General features: G+C 47.1%; 1 protein-coding gene across 1 annotated transcript; it reads left to right on the top strand.

Annotated features, from left to right (window-relative positions):
• The first annotated feature begins 1,276 nt into the window (after window positions 1-1,276).
• AREG (amphiregulin) lies at window positions 1,277-8,929 on the top strand. The gene is made up of 6 exons (XM_036382345.1): window positions 1,277-1,412; window positions 1,609-1,785; window positions 4,351-4,534; window positions 4,986-5,144; window positions 6,656-6,758; window positions 7,690-8,929. Exons 1-5 carry the CDS (start codon window positions 1,370-1,372, stop codon window positions 6,741-6,743), a joined length of 651 nt encoding a protein of 216 aa, XP_036238238.1. The 5' UTR covers window positions 1,277-1,369; the 3' UTR covers window positions 6,744-6,758; window positions 7,690-8,929.
• The last annotated feature ends 18,397 nt before the right edge of the window (window positions 8,930-27,326 follow it).

Raw genomic sequence — 27,326 nt, 5'->3', positions numbered from 1 at the left:
CTGCCACCTTGAGCAAAGGCTCCATCAGCTTCCTGAGCCGCGAGTAACATGCTGTCCTCTTTCAGTTAAAAGGTCCAGATCCCCCTTTCCCAGTGGAGCATTGCCACCAGCTGCCCTCCCAGCCTGCTGTGCTGTGGGACCGGAGCAGGGGGATACCAGTCCCTTCATTCTCGACCCTCTGGGCTTCTCTGGATTCTCATGCTGTCCCAGTTCTTCTCCTCTCAAAGCAGCAGCTCCCTCTAAAACTACCTGAAAGGAGGTCGTAGTGATGTGGAGCACCTGGTCTCTTCCTCTGTGCCTGCAGTGAGAGTAAGAGAGGAAATGGCCTTAAGAGGAGACAAGGGAGACTCGGATTAGATACTAGAAAAATGTTTTTCGCTGTTTGGGTGCTCAGGCACTGGAATAGTTTGCCCAGGGATGTGGTGGACTCACCATCCCTGGAGGTGTTCAAGAAGAATCTGGATCTGGTGCTGGGCGATGTGGTTCAGTGGTTTAGGGGTTACAGTGGCAGTGCTGCGTTGAGGTTGGACTTGGTGGTCTTACAGGTGTCTTCCATCCTTGGTAATACTGGGATTCTTCAGCAGGTGCCACAACAGCGAGAGGTGGCCGTGAGGAGGTGCCCTCCGGGGAGCTCTCCGAGGCAGCCGTGAGTCGCAGTGCCCCCGAGGAGCACATTTGTCCCTGTCCGGTGGGTGCCACCGTTTACTCAGCCCTTACTCATTCCTGCTCAGGGACACGTAGCCGGCGGGGGGGGGGGGGGGGGGGGGGGTGTTGATGGCCGGGTTTATCGCTGGAAAACAATCCTGTGGGAGATGCGGGGAGAGCAAGGAGCAGACAGGTGTGTCCACAATAACCCGGCGCGCTCCCGACTCCAGGCTGGGAGGGAGGCTGGGGTGCCCGATCCCTAGAGGTGTTCCAGGCCAGGCTGGTTCCAGGCCAGGTGGGATCCAGGCTGCCCAGGGAGGCTGCGGGTGCCCGATCCCTAGAGGTGTTCCAGGCCAGGGTGGTTGGGCGGGGCTTGGAGCAACCTGGTCTTTTAGAAGATCCCCTTGTCCATGGCAGAGGGTGAAACGAGGTGGTACTTAATGTCCCTTGTAACGAAAAAGCATTGGGAGATTGTGTGTTTCTATCACTCTGGGACTCCGTCATTCTGTAATTCTGGGATTCCACGGTCTCGCCCCGTTCGGCCCCGCCCCTCTGACGCCGCTCTACGTCCGCGCCCTCAGCTCCAGCCGCCCCATAAAGTGGACGGCGGCGGCAGGCGGCTCCTCATGGAGAGCTGCGCGCCGCCGGCACCTGTTGTGCTACGGCGACTCCTTTTGCCCCGTTCTCTCTGTGTCTCTGTCGCCATCCGCCCCGGGTACGGACGATGAGGGCCGTGGTGCTGATGGCCACGCTGGCCGTGCTGGCAGGTGCGTGAGGGACGGGACGGGGGAGATCGGGACTCGACCGAGCCCGCGCTCGCGCCTGAGGGGGGGGCTCGCACCGCGGCCGTGGGCGGGAAAGCGCTGAGGCGAGTGAGGGACCCTGAGGTGAGTGAGGGACTCCGCGCTCGGTGGCGACCCCTCTGCCCCCCTGCTCACGGCGCCGTTTCTCCTCCCTCAAAAGCGAACCGTGCGGCTGCCGGGTCGTCGCCCAACGCCACGGAGCCGCAACGGCACGAGGAGCGGGAGGCCGGGAGCCGTGAGGGCGAGCCCGTGCTGGGTCCTGACTATGAGGAGGATGAGGAGGAGTATGAGGAGGCGCCGCCCGTTCACCAGTACATCGTGGATGACTTGATCCGAGGTGAGTCGGCGGCTCTGGGATCTCGCAACTTGCGAGTCCCAACTTACGCCTTTTCTTTCTTGTAAACGCTGCTATGCTTAGTTCGTGGAGTATGGAGCAAAAACGTGCTTGTGCTTGAAGCTGCTGCTTTAGAAATAGCTGTCGGGGTGGAAACCTAGCTTGAATGTGCCCAGGGTGTGTGGAAGCTGCAGGCCAGCCGGTAGCTTACTGTGCATAGCTTTATTTCCTGATAAACCTCACAGGAGGGCTGGGGTCAGATGGTGACCACCTGCTTAGTGTAGAACTATCAGTGGAGCTTTAGGTGCTGTTTGGTCCTAAAGGTTTGTTTAACATCAAGTTGTCTGTCTTGCTGCAAGAATTTTTCTGGCTAATTTCTGATGGTGGCCTATTTGGGTTGGAGTCAACTGAAATTTTGTTGGGAAAGCAGGCACTTAAATCCTTTAAGTGGCCACAGGAAAGTTTGTTAAGCATCTTTAGGCCAATGCTTCACTGTCAATAGCTGTTATGTGTATTTATTGTAATTTGCCCGCTTGCTGAGCTGTGAGGAGATCTGAGCCGTCCGCCTTACTGTGGGAACGGGAGCATTTTGTTGGTTCTGGGCTGAGTGTAGTTGCAGTACAAGCCAGGTATCTGCAAGTGATTTGAACCTCAGTAGGTGTGAGTAGGCTGGTTCTGTTGCCTCCGGGGTGAATCTGACTACTGATTTTCCTGCAGAAGCACCCTGAGACTTGAATGTGACTAAAGGACCTATTAAATTAAGTGGGACCGTGCTCATTGTGGTCACTTGAGGGAACTGGTGGACTTGTGCTTAAGTTCCCTGTGAAGATCTCTGGGGGAAACGCGCCTGTTGGTGTTGTCAAGCAGTTTAGCCTGTCAAACTACTGGCTTGGTGACTGAAGTGCTGTCTTAACTGCACAGAAACCAGACTTGTTACCTAAGGTGGTTGGTTTGTAGACCAGCTCTTCTGCTTGGCGTGAGGTTTATCTGTGGCTAAACCTTGAAGCTGTTATGATTCAGCTGCGGATGGCTTTCCTGGCCGTGCAGCCTGCAGACAGGGACACAGATTGAGCTGACAAGCTGAGCCTGGGAGAGGGAGGGAGGGAGGGAAGTGGCCTCAATTATGAAAGCGCGAACCTAAAGATCAAGTCAGACGGGACAGAACAGGGGCCTTTGACTGTCAGCAGTGAGCTCACACTTCCAGGCACAGGAAACCTTGCTGCAGGAGCTGTGTACCTCGTTTACATATTAATATAGCTCATACGGTTTTAATCAGACTTCTGGTTGCTGAAGGCATTTTTGCTTTTAAGTAACTTCAAGCCAGGCTTGTTGCTCTAGAAGTGAAAATGATCAGCTGTCTAGACAACAGTGAGCTACACCTTGTTTCTTTGAATGGGCTCTCAGCACCAGAAATACAGGGTAAGGAAGTAGTTAGATCCAGTTGTGCCCCATTGTGGTGATTGCCTGTATGCATAGAACTGTGGGTATCACCCAAAAATTATTTTCATCAGGTCTTCGGAGCACAAGAGCAAAACTGGAGCTTGTTGTAAATAGCTCTGCTGTTTCCTAGGGCCTTTTTAAATCTCTGGGGTAACTATTACTCCTGAGCAGCAGTGTTGCACTGCCAGGGCAGCTTTAGGGCTAGCAGTGCAGGGGGCGGGCTCTTGCTGTGCCACGTTATTTCAAACTAGTGCTGTTGAGCTCAGATTGATGCATGGGGCTGCTCTGGAGCTTCTGACCCTCAGTCAGTGGCTGGTCTGCTCTCCTCAGCGAAAGGAAGGTGATTGCCCTTGCCTAAATTCAAGGGCTACTAAGTCACCAGGATTTTAAACCACACTCTTCTAGAGGTTTGTATTAATTGAGATAATGAGGGGAAGCAGTAAGCGGCAGAGTAAATAGTCTGAGTGTCGCGGACTCTGGCCTTCACTCCTTCCCTGCGCTCAGCATCTCTCACAAAGCAGGAGAACTGGAAAGGAACGCTCTCCTTCTGAAGACAGCACTGCAGGTTGTTTAGGAGAAACAAGTATGCCAACCGGGATAGCAAGCTGCTTTGCCTCGGCAAGTGCCCAGGACTATACAGCGAGTTCCCGTGCCTTTCATCACTGATGCAAATGGAGAGTTTAGAGAAATGGAGCTATTAGCCTTGTACCTGAGCCCATGTAACACTAGAGCATGGCTGGGCTCAGCATGAACTCCCTATTCTTTACAGGCCTTTGCTTGAAACTGTGCTGTTGCTCTCAAGTGTCTTATGCTATGAATTGCTGCAGTCCTGCATCTCTGCTGCTCTTCATCTTTGGTGGCTCTTGGCTCATCTGCTTCTTCTGGCTCTGGTCTGCATGGCACAGGACTTAAGTATAGCAGAGTTGTGCTTCAGTGAGCTGCTGAGCTTGCTGCCTTTGTGCTGGGTGTGAGATGCCCAGCAGCATTCTCATTTGCATCCTGTGCTTCCTGGTCACAGATTCTCCTGCGGTGGTGGTCCTCCTGGCTCTCATCAAATTCTTCAATTCAATTTTCTCAGAATTGTGCTTTCTAGCACTTTTATACCAAGTCGTCATGTCCTTTTTTCAGTTGAACCTGTGGTTAAACCCAAGCCAGCAAAGAGGGGGGGAGAGAAGAATGCTGGCAAATCAAGAAGGAAGAAGAACAGAGGGAAAAACAAGAAGAAAGGGACTCCCTGTGAAATGGAATACAAAAACTTTTGCATCCATGGAGAATGCATTTACCTAGAACATCTCCAGATGGTGACCTGCAAGTAAGTTACTTATAGCTTGTGAGTTAGGTGTCAGTGCCATGAGCCAGTGGAATCTGAGGGCTCAGAGGAAAAATCAGGGATCAGTTTGGTATAGGTCCATCTCCTGCAGTATTTTGACTGAGAATCCTTCTGCCATGTAAATTAAGTGATGATGGAATCTGAGATGCATAACAAGCCACTGAACTCATCAGTTGGTCATAAACTCAAACCAAAAGAATGAAAAGGCGTGTCTTTCTGGAACATCACACCCAAACTAATCTCGACTTGTTGAAATGCTGACAAACCTTGTGCTAGAGCAGTGACTGCATTTCACGAACCTGCTCTGAAATGAGCACCTTGAGATTCATGGGAAACTCGGAAGATGTCTAAGTCAGGTCTGAGTATGTGTGGGTGTCCTTGGCTCCAGACAGCACAGGAGCTGATAAGAACTTGTGTTAATATTTACTTGCAGGTGTCATCAGGATTTTTTTGGTGAGCGCTGTGGTGAACAGTTCATGAAGACTCAAAGGAAGAATGATGTGGCAGACTACTCAAAGACTGTGCTGGTAGTGGTAGCTGTGCTGCTCTCGAGCGTCAGCTTCATTACTGTACTTATCATTGTGATAGTGCAGTAAGTATCATCCTCTTTGGTGTCTGTCTTCCTTAAGTGTGAGCAGGGCCTGTGCCAAATAACACCTGAATGTGCATGGCTCATCTGAGTTACCTCTGTGAAAAGCAGCTGGAAAGGAATCCCAGCTTGGATATGTCTGGAGGGTAGAAGCAAGGTCTGTGACCCTTACATTGTAAACCAAGAGCCTTCCTGCTCTTGCTACAGCCAGGGTAGTTAGAGTGCTGCCGAACAACAGCAGGAAGCCCAGGAGGAGCATTAATGCTGACACAGAACTGCATTCCCTAATCCTGGTGGAGAAACCTGCAAGCAGCAATGTGATAGCCTCATGCATGGCTGTTAGCCAACAGCTGCACGCACAGGTGGAGGGTACGAAATGGTGCTCTGAGAGTCCATTTGTTAATGGATGTTGCTGGGCTTAAATGCCTGCACTTGGAGGGGAAGCAAGTGGGGAGGCAAATGCTGCTGGTCCCAAATTCTGCTTGCTGTTAATAGGAAGGGAGCACTATTTCAGCTGAACCAGCCCCTGCAGTTCAGTGGTGGGTTGTCAGAATCTGGAGTCCTGGTGAGAATTAATTCAAAGAGCTTTTCTTGGTACCTGTTTCAAACCACATAACAAACAGAATATTGAAACAGTCCTGCAGTTCTGTCACTGCAGCTCCAGCACTGTAGGGCCTGGGATATTATAGTAACTCCAAGGTTCAGTCTAATTTTAGATCTTGATGAAGCACATCATCTGAGTTGGGTACGTGCTGTACCTTTTCCTGCAATTCAGGAAACAAGGTACGCTTTGTCATTTCAGTGTTGCTTCATATTTAACTCTGAACTGGAGGAATGCTGGGATGAACACTTGTTCTCTGAACACTGCCTCATTCCTTGCTGCTAGGAGAGGTAACCAGTTCTGTAGTGCTCTAAGAGCAAATGATTATTGGTAGTTGATGAAGTGCATTTGCTTCATGTTCTGAACCCTCACAAGGTGGGTGCATGCTAATCTGTACCCTCATCTAGAGAAGCTGCTGGGAGTAGTCACTTAAAAACACTGGAGAAATTGGGAGAAATCAGTAAGGGGCTTTCTTATTATGTATTCAAGGGACAGGGACTAGATTTGAAGCCTGCAGGGCTCTGCTGTGGAGTCGAGGAAGACAGTGTGGTCTCAGCAGATACAAGCTCAAGACACTAGGAAATCTGTCACCCAGAATGTCTCCTGTTGCTTTGCTCAGTCCCAGCAATAACCTCTCTTCATCTTGCTCCCTAATCTGGTTTAAGTCAAGAAGCTCTATCTCTGTGAGGCACAAGTGCTGACATCTAGTTCAGGGGTTCCTTGATTTTACCAGCAGATACTGGTTGATGCTGAATGCTTAAAAACTTGTCTTGCTTGAAACTCCCTGGTGCCAAGGAGTTGCTTGAGGATTCACAGAACATGAGGTCCAAATGCTGCAGAGGATGGGGAAGCTGGTGACAACCGGATGTGCATTGGGGTTCAAAATTATCTCTAACATGCCATAATTCCACAGGGTCAGGAAAAAGTGTCCTCAGTATGAAGAGAAAGAAGAAAGGAAAAAACTGCGACAAGAAAACAGAAATGGCAATGTTGGTGTGTAAATGGGGAGAAAGCAGGTATGAATGCTGACTTCAAACACCTCTCAGTCCTTCCAGGCTATATGGGAATTGCATGCTTGTTTTGCAAAGCTAGTGTTTGCTTTTTGTGCTCCAAGTGTCTTGAAACACATAGGTTACATGTGAGCAGCTGGCTTGGTTTTCTGGTTTCTCAAAACCACCTTGAGTTGTACAAGTTGTTCAACAGCTCTGTTAAATTTCTGGCTGTGTTAAAGACCAAGTGAGGATGGGAAGCTGTACTGAGATATGTGGAGCTATGAAGAGGAAGTCCTGAATATCTGGACAGAGGCAGATGTAGTGCAGGAAACAGTGGTAGACTTCAGTAATGGAAGATGGTGCCACAGCATCATCACCTCTTAGAAGAAAAGTACTGAGCATTTTCATATCTTTCCTGCAAGGAGAGTTTCAGGAAGTTTCTGGTGCTCAGAAGCTGTGGACCAAAAGGAAGCTGCGAGTTCTGTGGGCACCACAGATACTCTCTCAGTCAAGTTGCAACTGTCACAGCAACTGAGGCCCAAAGCTCCTTGGCATGTGTGGATTGCTTCTGGGAGTGATCTAGTGGATTTTACTGGGCAGGCAAGTTGGTCTTTTCTGAGGCCAGGTGTAAGTAACAGCAAACTCAAGGAGCATTACTGGAAAGGAGTTACACTACGAGCTGAGGAGGAAGCCATGCAAGATAGACCTGCAAAATTCCAGCCGACCTGTCAAGTTTTGCTTTGCCACATGTCAGCTATAGATATTTTCTAGCTTTGTCCAGTGACAGTTGGAGGGTTTTGCTCAAAGCTTGCTTGAAGCTGAAGAGTATCTGGCAGTGTCCTCAGGTGTGTGCACATCCTTCAGCTACCTGCTTTGCTCGGTGGTTTGCTGTGGTGCTAGCACAGGGTGCTTGTGTCTTGGGTGGTGATTAATGTGCCTGGTCTGCCCGTTACAGAGCAATTCTGAAGTGGCCATGGCCAAGCTGCAGGGGTACCTCTGGCTACCTGTCACATCCACCTGGACACTGTGGGCTGGAGCTGTTGCCACTAAGCCCTGATTCATCCAGAGAGAGGCTGCTGCAAGGAGATGTCAACAGGCCAGTTGCTGCTGAATCACTTGCTGAGGACACCAGTTATTACTGCATATTGGCCCAACGATGTGGAAGGAGCTGGCTCGTTGGGGGACAGGACCTGCTGCCAAGACCTGCTGGAGACTACCGCTACTAAGCGCTCTCTCTCTGCACTAGAGCTCCAGTCTCGGCTGTTGTGTGGATGGACTTTGTTCTCTTAGCAAGTCTCCTTTGGCAGCTCTAACTCTAAGGGGGAGAACCTGTGGCTGCTTTCAGGACTGGATGGAAGGGAAAAGTGAGAAAGGGAAAGATGTTGGGATGGCTTCTCTCCCTAGACCTCAGTGGATGAAAAACCTAATTCTGTTGTCACTGTGCTCCCTGTCCATATTGGCTTCCAAGAGCTTAATCTGTACTTGTGATTTGCAGGGCGTTGGTGACAGATCTTTGTCAGCCACACCTGGGCTCTGTTGCTGTGTGTGTGGAAGTAATCCCTCCGAGCTGTGTGGGACTCGTGGTGTGAGTGGAGCTATCCATTTGCATGTGTGCTAGCCCGAGTTCAAATTTGTCTCCTAGGATGCTGAGGCAGTGGATGCAAGACCTGAAGGTTTGCATCTAAAGGAAAAGATCTGTGCTCCAACCAACTGATAAGGCTGGACCCATCTCTTCTAAATACAAAGCTACTTCTGTTAAACAGATACTTGTTGCTGCTTTAAGCAGTGCTTAAATATAAAACACTTCACATCAGATCTCATCAGTTTAACTTGACTAAGAACCTGTTCCTTTGAAGAATTTAATTCAGGCACTGATGCTTTGCAAGCAGTGGTCTCTTGTGCTCTATGTTCAGATGTGAAGAACTCATCTTACCTCAGTCTTTTCTGACCCAGGTGTCCTTGGTTTCTTAACTGTCCATGCAGTTTTGAGCACAGAATATTATTTGAGTTCAGTTTCTTCTTGGAAGAGTGATTGTATTCTGTATAAACAGAGCAGAAATCTTCTGGTAGCAGAGAAACAGCATTAATTGTCAAGTTGTATCTGTAAATGTGTAAATATTTATTACTGTATTTAATATTTAATGTTTCCATAACAAACTTATTTATTTTATAATTAAACTTTTTACATAACTTAATCATGGTAAGATTTTTTTTCTTGCTCTCAGGAGTACATGTAAACACTTGAAATTAGAGCTTGGTTTCTCCTCAAAGCAAGAATTTCAACACTTGGGAGCACAAAGTACTGCTGTGAAGAACTGCAGCCGAGTGTCAGGCATGGGCTTGGTGCCCTTACAAGAGTGCAAACTGTTTGTAAACAAAATGTACAAATGCAAGTACCTGTTTGGGTAAGAAATCCATTTCATTCAGCTACAAGGGATCTTCTAGTTCCTGAATTAGGGTGAGGCTAAGTCAGCTGTCTCCTTGGCAGCCAAACTTCAAACTGAGGTTTGAGCAGATGTAGCCCTTTGCACTTGAGTCAATAGTTGGAACATTGAATGGCAAGAGCCTTTCATCTCTGTGCAGAGAGAATTTGGACAGCAGCTTGAAACCTGGTCTTAAATAAATGAGGAAAAGCAGCATAGCCTCAGGCCTGTTACTCCCTAAGCAGAAAGGGAGCCTTGGCCTCCACTGTCCGTTTGGAATTTCTTCTCTTTCTTGGTGTTTATTAGTCCAACTATGTATTAACGTATTAATGTTCCCTCCAAGCACTTGTAGCAGTGAGCTGTGGTCTAAGTTCAGAGTTGCCAAAAAAAAACTTTCAAGGAGGCGAGTTTGGCTTTATACAGTTAAAAAGAAGGGGATGGAGAAGATGGTTTTGGGGCCCTTTTTTCATAAGCATCTTCAAGAGGTGTTGATGGCTGGGACTTAACTTGAAGCAGAGCTAAAGAAAAACCTCAGCCATCAATTTTAATTAGGATGCAGGTGGTGTATCCAGTGTAGGACTAGAGCTCAGTCCTGCCTGGAGTTGCTGAGATGCCTTGGCCTCCTGAGCTCACCAGGGAGTTCTCAGGCTTTGAGAGCAGCCTGTATGGTATGTAGCTGAGGTACAAGTAAGGTATTGCAACACCTCTTGGGAAGATTGCAAGACTTCATTCCAGGGAACTTGTTTCATTACCAAAGTAAACAGCATTTCTCCAAGTGGCTTTTCCACAGACATTTGCTATTAGAGCTCTGGCAAGAAAAGCTGTTTCTGTCAGTCATGCCAAGATTTTTTGCTTTGGAGTAAACAAGCTTAATCTCAGTGGTAACGAAGCCATGGCCTAGTGAGACTGGAGATGGATTATAACTCCCTTTTAAGAGCCATTAGACTCTTTTCCAGAAACTTTTCTCTCTCTGGTCTGCATTTTGGGGAAAGTAAGAAGTTTTTTACTTGTTAAGCTAAACCAGCACTAGTGTGGGAAACAGAGCTGTTCTCCCTCTTTCCTCCCCAGCTTTAAGCCTGACAGGAGTGAAGCTACCAGTGTAAGTTGTAGATTCCATCTGTTGTGTACTTTTAATACCCTGATTACTGAGTGGGCTGGAGAGTATTTTCCAAAAGTAAGGAGCTGGGAACTGGAGAGGCAACAGTGGAGGTCGGACTTCATAGAAGACTTTGTCCTCTAAGGATTTAGGTTACAGTAAGGTTTTCTGAGAGGTTGTGCAGCCAGCAACTCTACTGCAGAGTTCTTGTTTGTGATGTGCTCTTGGTCAGTCACATCCAGCACTGCTGTATCTCTTGCTAGCAGAGCTTTGCTGTGCCCGAGAGATGATGCTGTCTCATGCAGGGCAGGGAGCTGCCAATGTTCCCTGGGGTGGCTTGTTGAGCACTCAGAACTGTTTTCTGTGTTTGGGAAACTAAGTGCAGGGAACTGAGGGCAAATCTCACTGTCCATGGATGGCATGGGTAATTATAAATCCAGAACTGATGTATGTAAGAAAGTAAAAATTCCCTTCATTATGCTTTAATCAATTACAAGTTCTGGCCAGCAATTATGTGTTTTTTCTACTATGGCCCTGGCTAATAACAGCCTGCTACAAGCTTCTGAATAGAAGTGTGATGCACAAGCACCATCCAGACCTGCAGTGTCCAGTGGGTTGGTTGCTTAAAAGAACCCACAATAAATGGGTGGAGCTGTGTGTCTGGAAGTCTCTTGCTGTCCAAGGATGCTATGCTTGTGTGACAAGAAAATCAGATTTGCTCCAAGGCAAGGGCAAAGATAATTTTTACTGTTGATCCTGCACAGCCAGGTCTGCTCTTCAGGACATACATCATCTGGCTTTTGACGTCCTCCCCTCAGCATGGAGTTACACCATTCACTGAGAATGCCTGGATTTCTGCTCCCCCATCTTATTAATAAGTTATGCCTCCAGGTTTTTCTTGGCCTTCCATTGACAATACTACTTTGAGAGGGGTGCATCTGTGTCCTTCTCACTTGTAGCTGCTTCAGGTAGGACCTGAGGGAGGAGCCTGATGTGCTTGCACAATTTTCTGCACACAGGGCTGATTTGGCAAGGTATTTTTGATATCCAGATCAGTATCCAGGGATAATGTGATGGTCATGCCTTCTTGCACAATTTCTTTGTCTCTCCTGAACATTTTGTTCTCTGTGACTATTGTGGAAAGAACGATAGTTCATCAGGGTGTTATCTATTGTGCACTTAATGGAGCTTTTGAGTGTTTGCAGTTGTCTGTGACCAGAGAGCTTCCTGTCTGCTTCTGGACTTGGCTTCCCTCCTCCTGCCCACCTCCCAAGATGCCCCTTTTCCCTCAGAGCAGTAGCAGATGTTAGTCTGAACTTAAGAAGTTTTCCTCGGTAAATTCAGATGTGCATGGACATCTGTAAAGGTGTTTGTACTGTCAGTAATCCCAGGTAGCTGTGCAGTGTTTTGCTTCACCCACATTTGAGTTGTTTGATGCCATTTCCAATAACTGGTGTAAAGGTTTGAGCCCTTAAAAGACTTTGGGCGTTTTTGTAGCAATATACTTACCTAGGACTACTGATGCTTCAGAAAACTCCCTGAGCAAGCATGCCTGAAAGCAGAGCTGTGAGCTGGGACAGGTGCTTGTCTGTATATGGAGGGGGTTTTTGATGTGCTAACAGTGTGTTCTGCTTCAGAGAACAGTGCTGCACTTGCCTGGCTCTTGAGGCATTCTTGGATAGGGAGCCATGGCTGTGTGTCCTTGGTGACTGCTGAATGCAGGGAGTGAGCATGTGCAAGGAGCAAGGGCTGCTTTTTGCTGTCGCTCTTGGACTGTTCACATGGGACAGATCAGTGGGCAGAAGGGTCAGACAGTCCTAGTAAGCAAACCTAGCTGCCTTCTCATTTTGTGAGTAAAGATGTGCATACCTATCGTTCCTCTGCTGGTTACACCTTTCCTGAGCCAGTAATCCTCGTTTCCTGCAGGTCTGGCTTTGTCTATGACTTAGGAGTCGCTCAGCTGAGGCAGCTACACCTGAGAGTGTCAGAGGGAAACAGCTATTGTTTGCTTTCTCTAGAGGCCCACAGCCAAGCAAGCAGGATTTGTGCCTTCTTCAGCCAAAGAAGACCTCAGAGGTAGCACGTTCTAAGTCCTAAGTAGAGAAATTATTTCAAAATGCATTTTCCTAGTGCATCTTTTCTGAGAAAGAACCAGTTTTCATTTATAGGTTTTTTGTGTCATTAAGATATATCTTTTTGCATATGGTTGAGAAAAGCAGTTGTCAGCTCAGCATTTTTTGACTGAAATAATGCAGTCTGTTCTCTTTGTATATTGGGACAAAAAGCAAAGCTAAATAGCCTGGGAGTCTGATCTAATCCAGCATTTCCAATATGTCTTAACCCAGATGTGATACCCTCATTCCAACACCATGCACCCAAAGTCAGAGAACACTGTCATCACTTCTAACTGCATTTGGGTTCCTGCCTTTTGATGCTTTGTTCCAGACCTTGGAAAATAGTTTCCTTCTTTGGGTGTGCTTTTTCCTTACACTGCGGCAGTGAATTTGTATTTGGGCATCAGACGGCAGTCGGAGGCTGGATTGGTTTGTGGGTGGTGCTGGAAACCTGCTGTTCTTGCAGAGGATAAAAAAGTGCTGCTGATGTTGTGCCATTAGTTACATTCTTTTTGCTTAGGAAAGGAAATATTTTCAGCACTGCAGGTAACCAGTTAAAAAAAAAAAGAGACAGAAATTACTTTTAGAAGTTTTAAGTGAGGAATATATTTTAAAATGTTTCTATTACAGCATCCACAGCTCTTGTCAGTGCAGGGTCATGTGGGGGGATAGAATGTAAGAAAATAGTGCAGAAGGTAGTCTCACACCTGAGGAGTTGCAGCTGTACCAATCACCAAAGATTAGGAACAGGCCTGCCCTTATAGGCCCCAGCTGTGTCCAGTAAGAAGACAGGTGCTACAAGAGAGTGGGTTAGGTGGCTGTGAAGAGGGTTGGAGTTTGTTGGCTGTGCTGTGAAGAAGAAGGAGTCAGTGCTGTGGGAAGCTGCCTGTGAGAAATCACCAAGAAGGTATGGGAGCTTTGCAATATGATGACAACAGGGTCATAGCATCTCAGCAAAATCTCAGACAGGCCAATGTCTTGTCAGGTCTCCCTTCCTCTCCTTACATCCCTGCTGGGATGGTAATGTGAATTGTTGGTGGTTGAACAGGGGCTGAACCTGGTAGCTGTCCCAGCTTTTACCCATAAGACTGCTCTTTTCTTGCGTTGTTTGCCCTCATGTTTCTAAGTAGTGTCGTTTATGTCCAGAAATTATTGGAGGTAATTTGCTTCACACCAAATGCAGGTGAAGAGTTTCAGACGAAACTTGTAAGTGTAATTTGGGTAGGTACAGTGTTAGCGTGGCTCCCATTGATACTTGTCTGCATTGCTTTCAGACCATATCTGGCTCCTTGCAGTTAAAAGGCACTTCCCTGCCTCATGCCTGGGGATGATTACTGTTGGGGATGAAAGGCAGACACCTCCTGGGTGGAGCAGAACACAGCCAAACCAAACCAGGGCTTAGGGCAACAAACGTTCTGTCAGGTCTCGGTCCCCCTCATTTCTGATGAAAGCTTTTCAAAGACATGCACAGTAGTAATGTGTGTCAGTCCTGTGAGGTGTTCCAGGGAAGTACTATAGCATGTTGCCTGGTAAAGACAGCAGCAGTTGGGATTTCAGCTGGAAAGAGGAATGAGGTGGAAGGATAGGTTAGCAGGGTCGAGAAAAGTGGGCCAGAATCGGGACAGGATTTGAGCCACTTCTCTCCTACCACAGGCATAGCAAGGTACACTAAGGCCTATTGAGGCGTATTAAGGAATGACCCCTGTGCTAAGTACACATCATAGTGCCAGTGCATAGCAGTTCCAGGGCCTTTGGCAGGCTCAGCAGGAAGCCTCTCTTGCCTTTCTGCACCAGGGGAGAGACTAGAGGGAAAGCTGATACAGTGCTGTGTCAGGGATCAAGCCAGAAACCATTCACAGACCTTCGGGAAGGTTGCCTTAGCAGCAATAGGAAGAAAATGATTCCCTTAGCTTGGCTGCACACTTATTTTTCTCGGTCACATTTACAGTCTTATAAGGTTATGAGACATGACATAGCAAAGATGTGGTGGTGCTAGCTATGTAGCCATGCCTTTACAAGATAAAGTTAAGATTTGAAAGAAGACATGATGTCCATAGACAAAAATGCTCATTGGTTTTTCAAACCTCTAATTAGGTGCACAGAAACTACTTTTGTAGGTGCAGGCTTGGTGACAGTACCTGGAAAAAGATAGCTGGTGTAATTTTGTATTTGGGAAGGTCTTTCTGCAGATGTTAGGGGATTTCTGCTTATAGTGGAAGACAGGCAATTACTGATTTTATGCTTGGTCCTTGGTTTTCTATTAAAAAAGGAAAAGAGAGCATTAGCACTTCTTGTCTGTTCTATGTCCATCCCAGCAATGCAGACTGGAATTGAACTGGTTTTTCTCTGGGCTGACAATTTACATAAGAAATCACTTACTGCAATGCTAATGAGCAACCAGTGCAAGACTCAACAATGCTGTCTGTTAGCAAAACTGTCACAGGAGAAGTGGGTACAGGGGTCCAACAGTGATGGTGGGGTGCTTGGTCATCATCAGCCCTATCTCACCTGGGTCCTAGGAACATCAGCCTGGGTTTTGTCATGGATTTAGTGGGAACTCAAGGAAAACAGCATGTTCAGAGGATACCATCTTTTTGCTGGGGTCTGAAAAATTCTACTTTAAGACATGACTAAAGCATTTAATATTTTTTTTTTGTTGAGATGGTCCTTTTGGCACAAGCCAAGATCTTCCATTCAGATGGAATCCATAGGTAACTGAGACCTTGTTGGTGCCTTGAGAATATTGTTTGAGCACATGGCTTGAATTTGCATCCTTCTCTCTGCTAAAACCTCATTTCTGGTTTTATCTGGTTCTGTGTGTACTTAAACCGTGTTCACTTCAGGATGTGTTTCAGTCCCTGTTCTGGTGCAGAGCATGTGACATAAAGCTGTTACACATTGAATCCTGAGTGGGAGTAGGGTGAGTGTTGCCACTGAAATAACTCTGCTTTTCTGTCTCATGCCAGTGTTGCACAAGTCTCCAAATGAATCCCACTCAGACATCCCAAGTGATTGCACTATGGTTCAACACTATGATTCAACATCCATGGCCTTGCTGGTGCGATGCTCCACAGAAAGGTAAACTCACAGCAGAACAAGGCAGCTTTCTTGGGAGGAGCCAATTAATAACAACATGATCTTCATCAAGTGTTCCCACCTTTAATGAAGGTGGAAAGCCTCTTGTCCCCTTGCTCACATTTCATCACAGCCATCCCCTGGGCTCGGTGTGCAAGCCAGTCTGGAGGGAGCTCTTTGGAAAGCAGCCAGCTGGTCTGCCAGGAGATTGGGTCCAGTTGCATCAGCATAGGAATAGGAATGCTCCCAGGGCTGGCGGGACCTGGCCTAACTGGTTTTCCAAAGCTCCTCCCACAAGAGCTCCTGCAAGGACATCTACTTACCTCACCAAAACCTGGATGATCTGACCATTGTGGAAGAAGAGCAGCTGTTCCTTGGCAAAAGCAGAGAAGGTTAACCTTTCCCTGGGCTCCCAAGTTGAGGACAGCATGAAGTGATAAGTGAAACAGCACAAAAGGGCCGTGAAGCCATTGTGCCTTAACCGTTGACTATCACAGACTAGTATCTATCAAAACAAGCATGAGCCAGGCCCTTGTTTAGTAGAAGATTAGATCAATTGGTCTGTGATGATTAACAGCTGATGCTGCAGATAATTTTATGGAAAGCACTCCAGCCTTTCAGAAGGGCTGTCTCGGACCAACTGCTTTGTGCAGGGTTATCAGTGCTCATGACTTTACTGTGAACCTTTCTATCAGCCATGGTGCTTCAGTGAGGAAACAGTTGTAGCTTTTGGTCTTTTATATGAACAGTGTTTTGGTGTGAAGCTTTGTGGGAGCTTGAAGTTTTTGGTTTTTTTACTTGTTGTTGTGCACATCAGGTCTGAGTGTGTACAGTTGCCTGATATTGTGAGGCGCTCCCTTCAGGAGCCAGTCCCTGAGATGCTTATTTACACAAAGGACTGGCTTATTTACACAAAGGACATGGAGGCATGGCCTGGGAACCTGAAGTTTCATGGACCTCTTTGCAGCTAGGGCATTGATGGCCCCTAGGAACAGTAGAGATGGAGGTGATGGAGTTCAGTGTATGACCAAAGTCTTATTATAAAGACTTTAGAAAATAGCAAGACTCAACTTTATTCCCTCTCCTGATTTTGAGTCAGTGTCATGATATGGGGGGGTCTGTCTGCCAGCTGTAGTGTGGCTTAAGCTGGGAACCAGGGATCATGAGTGAGAAGTCAGCAGCAGCAGCAAAGTTTCCGTCTCTCATCTAGGCAGCATGGGAGCAGGATATGGGCTGACATTCCAGCCCAGCTGATATCTTGTGCTCTGAAGGAAGTAGGACAGGCAGCAGACAAACCCTCAGGCCTGTTTATGAAATATTCCTGTACAGCAGCTCCCAAAGTGAGGTGCAGGGAGACTCACAGTTACCAGGGGAGAGGGGAGCAGGAAGCAGGGCTTGAGGGGAGGCTCTTAACTAAAGCCACAACCTATGCAAAAAGAAGCCTGACAATTCCTTGTTCACCCTCTACCTCGCTAATGACTGCTGGAAAAGCTCTCTCCAATGCAAAGCATCTGGGATGACTTTGTAGCTCAGAGAACAGTGATTAAACAGATGGTATCACCCACGAGCACGGCTGAGCGTGGCTTGTACATGTCTTGGGGAGAAACAGGATATGCCACACAAGGGAGTGCTTTGCATTGGCTTGCTGTGCCCACACACCTTCTGCATGACCTGGCGTGGTGTGTCTGCCTGGCAGCCCTCAGCCCAGCGCCAGGCTCACGTGGCTCACTGCAGCACAGAGGCATGGCTACTGCCACTGGGTGCACCAAGCACGGGGATACTGGGCATGAAAGATGCACTGGGGGTGGTTTTCTCTCTGCTGCTCTGCTGGGAAGGTTTCAGCCCGCTTAGAGTGTAGCCTCCTGGTACCTCTTGTTCTTCCTTGCTGTGTCTCACTGTGGACACTGTGTGTGTGAATAGCTGTTCCCCTCAATACATGTGCCCTGTGTTTCCTAAGGAACCCTGACCTTCTGCTTTCCCTTCCCTAAGAAGCTGAGATTGTTGATACTTGACACTTCTAGTCATTCTTTTTCTCAGCACCCTGTCAGATCTATGAAGTATGCTATGCTCTCCCAGAGAATCAGAACAGCTGAGTGGGGAATTCATCCCTGGCACAAAGACCTGACACTTGCAGGATATCTTGTGAGCCTGAGGTCTGTTTGCATGTTTCTAACTGCTGTGATTCATTTGTGGCCATTGAGAGTCCTGTTAGTGTAACAGAACTGCTCTCATGTCCTGGCTCAACTGCAATGGGATGATGATGCCTCTCCAGGACCTCTTTACTGTCTCCTTCAGGATAGTGCTCTCTAAGCTATTACTGGCTCTTTGTCCAAAGCTGTGTGCTCTTGGCTGTTGTGGTGAGGGATGTTTGGCTGGAGGTCCCAGCAAGGTATAGGCAGTGTCTTGCAGTGTCTGAGACTTCTCCCTGTGGAGCCTTTCTTGAAGAGGTTGAGCAACCAAGACCTGCAACAGGAGTGCTTTGTGACCTCCTTTCAAAGCTGTAGGAAACCAGCAGCAGGGCAATGACCATTGCCTTGTGCTTCTGTCAGTCTGCATGGCTCCATGGTGCTCATGGAATTTATAACTTCCAGTGCATAAACCAGCACGACTATTGAGGCTTAAAAGGTTTTTCCAACAGAATCAGAAATTACTAGTACAGGAGTTTGTCTGGAGATTTGACCCTGCTCTGCATAGCCTCCCAGAAAGGTTTCTATCCTACTTTGGCCAGGTTAGAGCCATATTCTCTGTTAGTGACATGCCATCCATACAGAACTGTTTGTTCTTCACCTCCCAGCAGATGAGGTGTGAGCTGCAGTGTACAAGGGAGGCACTGAGCCAGGCTTGGGAAGCCGACCTCCCTGTTCATGTTGTCTTCCTGATGCAATCCTTCCTCTCAGTGCTGCTGCAACCGGAGTGCGGCTGCCTGCTAGTCTGAGCTGTATTTGTTACAAAGGCCCAGCTGCCAGAGTTTAGCCCCCAGAAGAGAGAGCCCAGGTGAAGGTCTCAGTCAGCTCTCCTGCAGCCCTGTGGGATTTTTGGTGAGTCACTGGAAAATGGGAGGTAATGGGAATTTGCTCTGAGAAATGCCATGCAGTCATCTATTCCTAGCCTGCTGCTGTGGGTTTGTTTCTCTCTGTGCTACCAGGACAATGTGTTGAGGCTCTGCAACTGGTTCTCACCCATCCACTATTTCAGGATCTAGGTGTATCTACTTAGTAGCAAAAATTTATATAGGTTAATTCCCACACTCCCAATGAATGAATCATTAAGGGAACAAAGAAAGGTGCCTCCTTTAAAGTATCACTGCCACCTGCATTATGAACATACGCCCAGGTTTGCCTGTATGTGTTTAACCCCTTATCAGAGCAAGTAAGTGACAGTCAGCTCTGGCACTGGCTGCACCTCTGTCATAGATGGCCAGGAGGAAACATGTTCTTGCACTTGGAAGTGATGTGCAAAATAAAGCTGAAAACAATCCTCAAACACCCATGTAGAGAGGTTTGAGTATGAAACTACACCTGCCCAGAGATATGTCCCACCTCCTGAATGCTTTCCAGACATACTGAGGAGGAGGGGAATACCCTGCATCTGCTTAGCATCTGCTGGAACTGAGCTGGAAATTTGTCCCTCCCACTAGGAAAGCCTGAAAGCCTCCTTGATAGTAACTGATGAGCACTTGCAGGGGTGTAGCTGATGGTCCAAGCCAAAGGATGCAGTAGCTTCCCAGTAGAGCAAATTGTTTCCTCCTGGATGCAAGTAAGAACAGCATCCCTTTCAGCTGAGAGCTGCATTTTGGCTCGAGCTGCAAGGGGGAGGAAGGGGACTACTCTATCTCCTGTCTGTTTTTCCCACTTGGTTGGGTTGTCAGTGTACAGTCTGAAAGAGGTGTGCCCCAAGGATTCGAAAGGAGATAAGCCACAGAACTCTATTAGCACATGAAAGAAAAAATGGTGGGAGCTTCCAAAGGATGGCAAAGGTTCAAAACTTGCTCACAGAAGCACATAGTTGTGGATGATTACTGCAGCATACTCCTCCAGCTGGAGGCGTGGCAGTGTAGCATGAAATGAGAACGAAGCACAAAGTGATTAATGCCACTGCCATTCTTAGTAAGGAATACTATTTTTAGTACAGATTGGCTTGGAATATGCATGGCTTTAAAATCAAAGAGCCACTGAAAGGAGAACTCCAGAAAAAGGCACCAGCTGCAGAGATCTAAGTACAGATGACCCTGAGACACACAATGGCAGATGCTGAATGGTGTAGGCCCTTTGGTCCAGTGCTCTGTACTGGTGCTGTGCCGTTCCACTTCCTTTCAGGCACTGTTAGGGGTGGGATCCTGGGCTTCTCTTTTGGCCTCAGTACTGTGCTTCTAAGGGACTCCAGCACTCAAATGATAGGCACATAAATAAAACAGGTACTGTCTCTCACAGTGACTCAGAAAATGATAGTTTGGCTGATAGTTTGTATGTGTGTTACAGACATGGCTGTGATTTCTGAAGAACTAGTGTCCTGACTCACCTGTAGGACATCTAGAAATCCTGGGCAAATATCCAGATGCCTGAAATTCTGCGTGGACACGATTTTGCAGCAGAAGAGGAGGAACAAACTGTGGAAACCCTGGGAATCAGTGGCACCTACTGTGCGCTAGCTGCTCTGACTGTTTCACTTTGCTTCAGTTAATCTAGAAGTGACTTTTCCTCTTCTGCTTTTCATAGTCCTTTAGCATAAATAACATTAAAAAAAACTCTTTCCACTGTCATATTGAAGCATGTCTGAGATCCAAGGCACCTTTCAGAATGGCCTTTGCTGCAAGAGCATCTGTTTGGATGTTGAAGGTAGGGGGATCTCAGAGGTGGTTGGGTATCACTTTGGAAAGTCTGTGGTGGAGAGGGATGGGCTTGGGGTCTTCTTGTTTGGTTTTCTCTTTGCTGTACAATATTAGAGGTACCATTTGGGTTTTCTCTTCTTTTCCAGTTTTGGGACATGGCACGAAATTAGAAATGGCAGCCACAAGACCTGTAGGTAGCAGAGCCAGTGTGCTGTGCTGCTCAGGGTTAGCAGCAAGGACCTCAAGTGACCTCCCTGCTGTCAGCACACGTGGCTGAGGGAGACAGCGAGGTTCACGTGAGAAGGTTCAGGTATGTGAAACAATGGGTGTGATCTGAAGGCTTCTGTGTTTGTTTTAGAGCATAATGTTTGCGTTGTTTGTCTTTGATTATGATTAGCATATAATCTCACATGGGGAGACTGCAGGGGAAATTCTGCCCTAGGATCAGCAGTGAGGGTTATTGGTAAAGTACCAGTGGCTGCTGGTCTGACGGTGATTACAGGTGAGAGGCTTTTTGGGGACCATGCTGCTTTCCTTTCATCTTATCACAATGGCTGTCTAGCACATCTGGGAAGTTAGTCCAGGGAAAAAGAAATGTTGCAGTAAGGTCTAATTTCAGTCTTTTCAATACTAAATAGTGTTATTATTTTTTAAATGATCAGGTTTTAAATGTTGTTATTTTTCATTTCCTGTAAATTGAAAAAAACAATCACAGAGTTATTTGTTCTGAACGAAAGATAACATTTTGTTTGACCTGGAGTTTTGTGTTTGGGAGTGTTTTCACTTGGCTGAGGTCACAAGAGAATAACTACTGTGAGATGAGAGTTCTCCAGGATGCCTGGTGGGGACAGGGCACCCACGTATGTGTATGCAGGTTCCTGCCTGCTTTTCCTCTCTGCTCTGCACATTAATGAAGATATCTTTGTTTGCAGTGAGGTGACTTAGGTGCCTGGCTTTGTCCTTACTGCTTACCCACCCAAACACACCTCAAAGTACAATGCAAGGGACTATAAATAGTTTGGGATCCTTTAAGGCAAAATACAGGTGCAGCATAACCACTTCGTTTGGTCTAAGTTTCATGGATGACTACTGAAATCTACACTTGGTTTTCCAAAGCCAGGAACACACCCTGAAGTCACTAATTGTGGTGTTTCCCCATTGATCTCCACAGGGCAGAGATGGGCCCATGCTGAAGACTTCTGAAAATGCTGCTCTGCAGTTGTGGATCTGGTGCCATCACCTCCTGTGAACTCACTGATGTCGCACCACTGTAAGAGACAGCAAGATCTGGCAGCTCTGCTCATCTCCAGTGTAAGTGCTTAACCGATACCCATTGGAAACAAGTGTACAGCATGGCTGCAGAATGGGCCCCATGCTCTTACTAACAAATATTGGCAACATTTCATGAAGTCCTTGTTCTCTGTTGGGGATGCAGGGAAATACAGGTAGATAACTGCACTCACATTTGGACACTTTGCAGCCTACTGCATCCTGATGTTTGTTTGTTCTTTGTTTCCCCTGTGGTTGTGTCTGTGTGCAAATCCCTGGGGTTTTAAGATGTACTCCAGGAATGTGGTGAGTGAGAGGACCAAGCCTGGCTGGGAGGACCGAAGAAGTTTGTAATGAACTCTTGGTTTCAGCAGGAGACAGTGAGGACCTGCCATGATTTTGGGTGTGGAGGAAATATAACAAGACTCTGAGCCAGAGCTGGGTGCCACTGAAAAGCAGGGAAAGCAGAAGTAGAGTTGGTATGGTCTTGATGAAGCCACCTGATGAGTCCATCTGAGGTGGAGCAAAAACAAGCATTGCAAGGCCAGCCCACAGAAAAGGAGTAAGGTAGTGGAGAGGTGGAGACGGCAGAGATGGGCAGAGTTAGGAATGATGCCTCTGCCTGCCAGTGCAAGACTGTTCTCGTGCAGCCCAGAAGCTGGGCTTTTGTGCTGGCTTGAACTTAGGAAGTGGAAGGAGGAGGTGTTCTGTGCACAAGCAAGCTCCACCTGTATATGCCAAAGCATTCAGTTTATGCTGTACTAACCTGGATGTGTCAATGTTGCTGAGGTGCTGCCTGACCTTCCTCTGCTCTAAGGGTTAAACTATGCAGCCAGGCTTTTTTTGACAGTGCCGCAAACAGACAGCTCTGAGCGGTCTGAATGTCTTGCAAGAAGGACATCAAAGGCTCTGTGTCAGCCCAGCTACAGGTGGAAATAAGGCCTTGGTCCTGGTTAAGCAAAGCGATTTGACTGGACTCAAACTAACCCCAAACAAATATTCTGGGAACATTAGCATATTGTGAGGCAGTGAAGCAGTTGTTTGACTTCCTTTCTTCTCTCCCTCCGTTGTCTATTTGCAAAAGAAGGTCTTACTCAGTAGAAAGGAATGAGGAAAGTGTAAGCCATGGTCTCCTAATATTAATGACAGGGCCCATCCTATAGAAAGACTCATGCTTTTCCATTGGAGAGGTTGTGTGGGTCTTGGAAGAATAGGATGAGTTAGTAATTGGGGCTGGGGCTAGGCAAAGAACGAGCTGTGAAACCCTCAGCCCCTTTCCACATGAATGGGAAGAACCCAAAACTTTTCCTAAGTTATTGAAACGTGTTGTGAAGTGGGAGGCCATTCGGAGTGTGGGTGATGGAGCAGGCAGGCCGTGGAATCCTGTTTAAATGCAAGTCTGTGTACAGGAATTTGGCTCCCTGGGACCTACCTGAGCTGTGCAGCTAGGTACACTTTGCGGAAGTTACTTGCAAGTAATGTGTGGGTTTTGTTGCTGTTTTACTTTCCCAATCCCAGTAGACTCTGCGTTGGCCAAGGACTCTGCAGTTGTCCAGGTTTTAGGCTATTTTCTCTTTCTGAATCTGAAGTCTGTCTGCAAGGGATTTGCATGAAGTAGCACCTCTGTATCTCAGGATGCCTGCATGCACTCTCCCTCACCTATCTGCAGACATGACTTGTCTGTGTCACAAGCTGAACCCAGGGATGGAAAGGCCCTGTGTGTCCTGTAACAGCACGGACACTTTCCTGCCCTGTCATGGTTCTGCTCCTCTGCCATGATGCTGGCCTTGCTTACAGAGCATGAGCAGGGAGGTGTGTGGAGACTGGTTGGCCTCACCCCTCCAGAACAGCCCCCAGGAGCCTGGCAGCGCTGTTGCTAGCTCCAGTGAACAAAGTCAGGAATAGGTCCCTGGGTTCCTTTATCCTGTCCTTACTGAGATATTTCAGGCATGCATGACATAATGACAGTGTGCTGCAGCCCAAAGGTGTGGTGGAAAATCTGGTTAAGCACGCTGGCTGAGCTGCTCTGTGGATCCTCAGCTGGGACATGCTGTAAGGCACAGCTCAGCACTGTTAGCACAGGAAAGACAAGAGCTGCTCCTCTCTCACTTCAGCCTGAAGAAACCGCATTTTTCCATTTTGATGTTTCCAGCAGCTCTTGCATCACTACATAGGTGCTTGCCTATGTGTTTGTATTTCTAGCTGTTAGGTGCTATTTCATATTTTTACTAAGATCATCTCTTGAAGGCCCATTTATACAGATCCACTTGTCTCCTTCAGATACAGCTTTTGGAGTCAAGTTATTCTTTCTCAGCTGCACTGCCTCTCTAGGCACAAACTGCTCTGCCTCACTCACCCCAACCTGACACACTTCAGTGCAAGTCAATATTAAGCCAGGTTTTCCCACAGCAGTACACTGGTTTATGTGCCTTGCTTGCCTCCTTGCTATCTTCTCTGACCCAAGGCACCTAACCAAAGCAGTCATGAGGTCCCCAAAATCACATGTTCCCGTGCTTACCTTGCAGAGGGATTAGCAGGGCCCAGTCAAAAATGTTGCCCTCCAAGGTGTATTAGGGATGATGGAGTTCCGAGAGGGGAATGAAGACTTGCCATGTTATTCAGTTAAAGCAAAGTCCAGCGGAAAATCCAATGGCTTAGTTTGCTCTGTTGGGTAAAAGTTCAGAAAGGGAAAAAACCTGTTTTCTTTTTCCAAACTCATCAGTTTGTGATTTTTGTGGAAGAATGACTTGTGAATCTGCAGAAACTGGATTTGCAATGATAGCTGCTAAAACTTAAGGATTTTACATTTATAACCACTAAGAATTTCTGAACAGAGGAGAATAAGCAAAACAGAGAGAAGCTGAATGTTACAGCCTTCGTGCCTTGCAGTCTGACCTGGGGACTGTTTCCTTTCATAATGGCTGCAAGTGCAGCGTGGTTTGGTGTTCGATTTGGGCCAGGGAGCGAGGCCAGCTGTGCCAGAGACACACCTGCCCCCTTTCCTGCTGCCTGCCCTCTGCTGTCTTGCAGCTGGGGGCTCATTCCCGGAGGGCATGGCGGAGGCGCATGGCATCCCTGCAGATAGGGCTGAGTGGGGAGATCAGAGCGACTCAGATAAAGATCACAGGTAGAGCTGAATCCAATAACTTCCTTAGGCTTCTTCTGAAGACTGCTGGGTCTCTGTGGCTCTGTGTTTTTGGGCTGCTCTACCATCTGGGAGTGAGAAATCCAAGCATCCTCTCTCCTGGCACTTTGAAGGAGTGCTTCTTGTTCATCCTTGTGATTTTCCATGCACAAAAACCTTCTGGAGGAGGGGAAGCACAACTGCCAGGCACACTGGCTGGCATAGGTTTTATAACTCCTTTCAGCCTCCTTGTTGCCTCAGTTTCTGTGCCTGCAAAATGAGATTAATCATCTTTGTCCTGTAAGCTCTTTCCTGGAAGAGGAAAAGGATGGGAGTAACACACCTGCTGTGCAGCAAGGATGCAGTTACTCCCAGAGGCTGTGCTGGGACACAAGAGTAGATTCCCTGTGCTGCCAGGTGCTGGTTTCATATCCATACCCTAAGAACTACCCCTTTTTGCTCTCTTGCCCTAGGAGGACTGTCTCCCCCTCTGTAAACACACCTAAGTGCTTGCACGGGAGAATGGCTCACATCAGCATTCCTGACTGTGTGATCTTTCTTTAGATTGGCTTTAATATTTCTTTACCTTCCTCTTCTTGAGAACTTAGGGCTCTTTTCACCTGGGCACTGTGAGCAGTTCATGCAGAGGTGTTCATGCCCTTTACTCTCGCTTGTCTTTACTTAAGCCACCAGAGTGAACACTTGCATGGGTGACAGGAAAAGGGAAATACAGTACCCAAGCCAGCAAATGAGGCTTGGAGGAGTACAAATAGCCCCACTTGTAGTTCTGAATGCACACAGGCTGATCTGTGTTAGGGCAGCATTACCTGGTACTGGGAATCAAATGTTGTTTGCATTCTCCTTGGCAGGTGGAGCACACCAAAGGCAAGCCTCAGAAAGCCCCAAGAAACCCTGTTTTAGTCAAAGGGCTTTGGCTCAGACCTGACTCCAGCATGTGGCAGGGACTTAGAGCAGGAAAGGCCAAGGCCAGCCGTGCTGTGTACAGCCCAAGATTTGCCTGTACTTGTACCTGCGCAGAAGTTTCTGCTAACGTGAGCAGCAGGGTGGTGATAAGTGGTACCAGCCTTTGGCTAGAGTCAAGTAGAACAAAACCCCAGGGTCTTCTTATGGATTATGTGCAAACAGGGACATTTTCCTGAGCTCAGGTATTTGGAGCTAGGAATGTGCTTTTAAATAACCCACTCAATACACAATTCAGCAACTTCAGCTATAAAAACTTGATTGAGAACTCTGAAACTGTGGTGTAACTCTTAGAAATTTGTTTGTGTGATGATTACAGGAGTGGCCAGACTGATGGACATCTGCTCCTTTGTATTCCATTCTGGAAGTCACAATTCTTCCATCATGACAACCATTTCCATAGCAGTGCATAAATGAGAGCTTCTAGATTCATGTTAAAAGGGAAGGGTATGAACATGCAGGCTTTTTACAACAAATCCTGTGAAACAAGCCCTCTGAGCAACCACTGGTAGAGCAGACACACAGAAGGGTGGTTTCACAGCCAGGAGCTGCAATCGTAGCGTAGGAGCTGATAAATTCTGATCTATTGAGATAGATTTTCAGATCTGTTGAGGCCTTTTGTGGGTCTGCCAAGCCAGATCATTGAAGTTACTCTCTAACCACATACTTGTATCCTAGTTCTGATGATCTGGGTGTTTCAGGCATGGGAGTTGTTCAGAAAAATATCTCATTTTGGGTGGGTTTCTTTTAGTTGAAATTTCATTGAGGGAACAATTTATATGTGATTCCATGTCATTTAACTTATCATACAATGTCCAAGTACAAGGGGAAGGTCCATGTGCCGCTTGTGACAAGAGCTTCATTGTGTTATTTGCAGATGGCCAGGCACAGAAACTCTTCTGTTGTTTAATTCTAAACTTTGGGTCACTGCTTCCTCTTTGTAATCTTTACTAGGCTTAGTAAACATCATAAAATCACAAAATGGTTCCACATGGAAAGGGCCTTGAAGACCATCCAGTTCCAATTCCCTGCCATGGACAGTGACGCTCCCTCTTGCCCTGTCACTCCATGCTCTCATCCAAAGTCCCTTTTCTCCCCTCTTGGAGCCCTTGTGCTGGAAGGTCTCCCTGCAGACTTAAATCCTATATCACTAGGAGGAATACTTATTAAAATCAATAATTGGATTATTATAGCCTCAACAACATGAATTATACTTGTGCATGGAACACCAGTGTCATATTTACATACAAATGAATTTATGTTGTTTATGTTGTGTTGTTATTTACTGTGAGCAGTGATAATTGCTAGGCTGGGCTGAAGCTGTGTGGGTCATTTTGAGCCTGGATTCTGGAGGAGGTGAGCCTGCACGAGTGTATTATCTGTCTCATCATTTATCAGTCTCCTCTTAATAACTTTTGAAGGCATTGACTAATTTCATCTACATTTGACACAGGGGCAGAGGTTTTTGTGGTGGGGAGATTAAGGGACAAAGGACAGAGGTACTTGGTGAGCTAGAACTCATTAATTCCTCTGCTCAAATAACAGCTTGTTTGGAATTAACTTCAGGAAATGCTCTTTCACTGGGTCTAAACCTTCCTGCAATTATATGGTGATTATCACAATATTTACTGAAATCCTGGGGATCTTTCTGTTTCAGCTTGCTGGACAGATATGTTTGTGTT

The sequence above is a fragment of the Molothrus ater genome, chromosome 4 (assembly GCF_012460135.2).
Source record: "Molothrus ater isolate BHLD 08-10-18 breed brown headed cowbird chromosome 4, BPBGC_Mater_1.1, whole genome shotgun sequence".
In the NCBI taxonomy this organism is placed as follows: Eukaryota; Metazoa; Chordata; class Aves; order Passeriformes; family Icteridae; genus Molothrus; species Molothrus ater.
The sequence above is the reverse complement of the archived record's forward strand: the minus strand, read 5'-3'. Positions and strand labels throughout refer to the sequence as shown.

Coding starts and splice junctions, on each gene's coding strand:
- AREG (XM_036382345.1), top strand. CDS start 1,370: ATGAGGGCCGTGGTGCTGATGGCCACGCTGGCCGTGCTGGCAG. Junction 1,413..1,608: donor CACGCTGGCCGTGCTGGCAG/GTGCGTGAGGGA, acceptor CTCCCTCAAAAG/CGAACCGTGCGGCTGCCGGG. Junction 1,786..4,350: donor CGTGGATGACTTGATCCGAG/GTGAGTCGGCGG, acceptor TCCTTTTTTCAG/TTGAACCTGTGGTTAAACCC.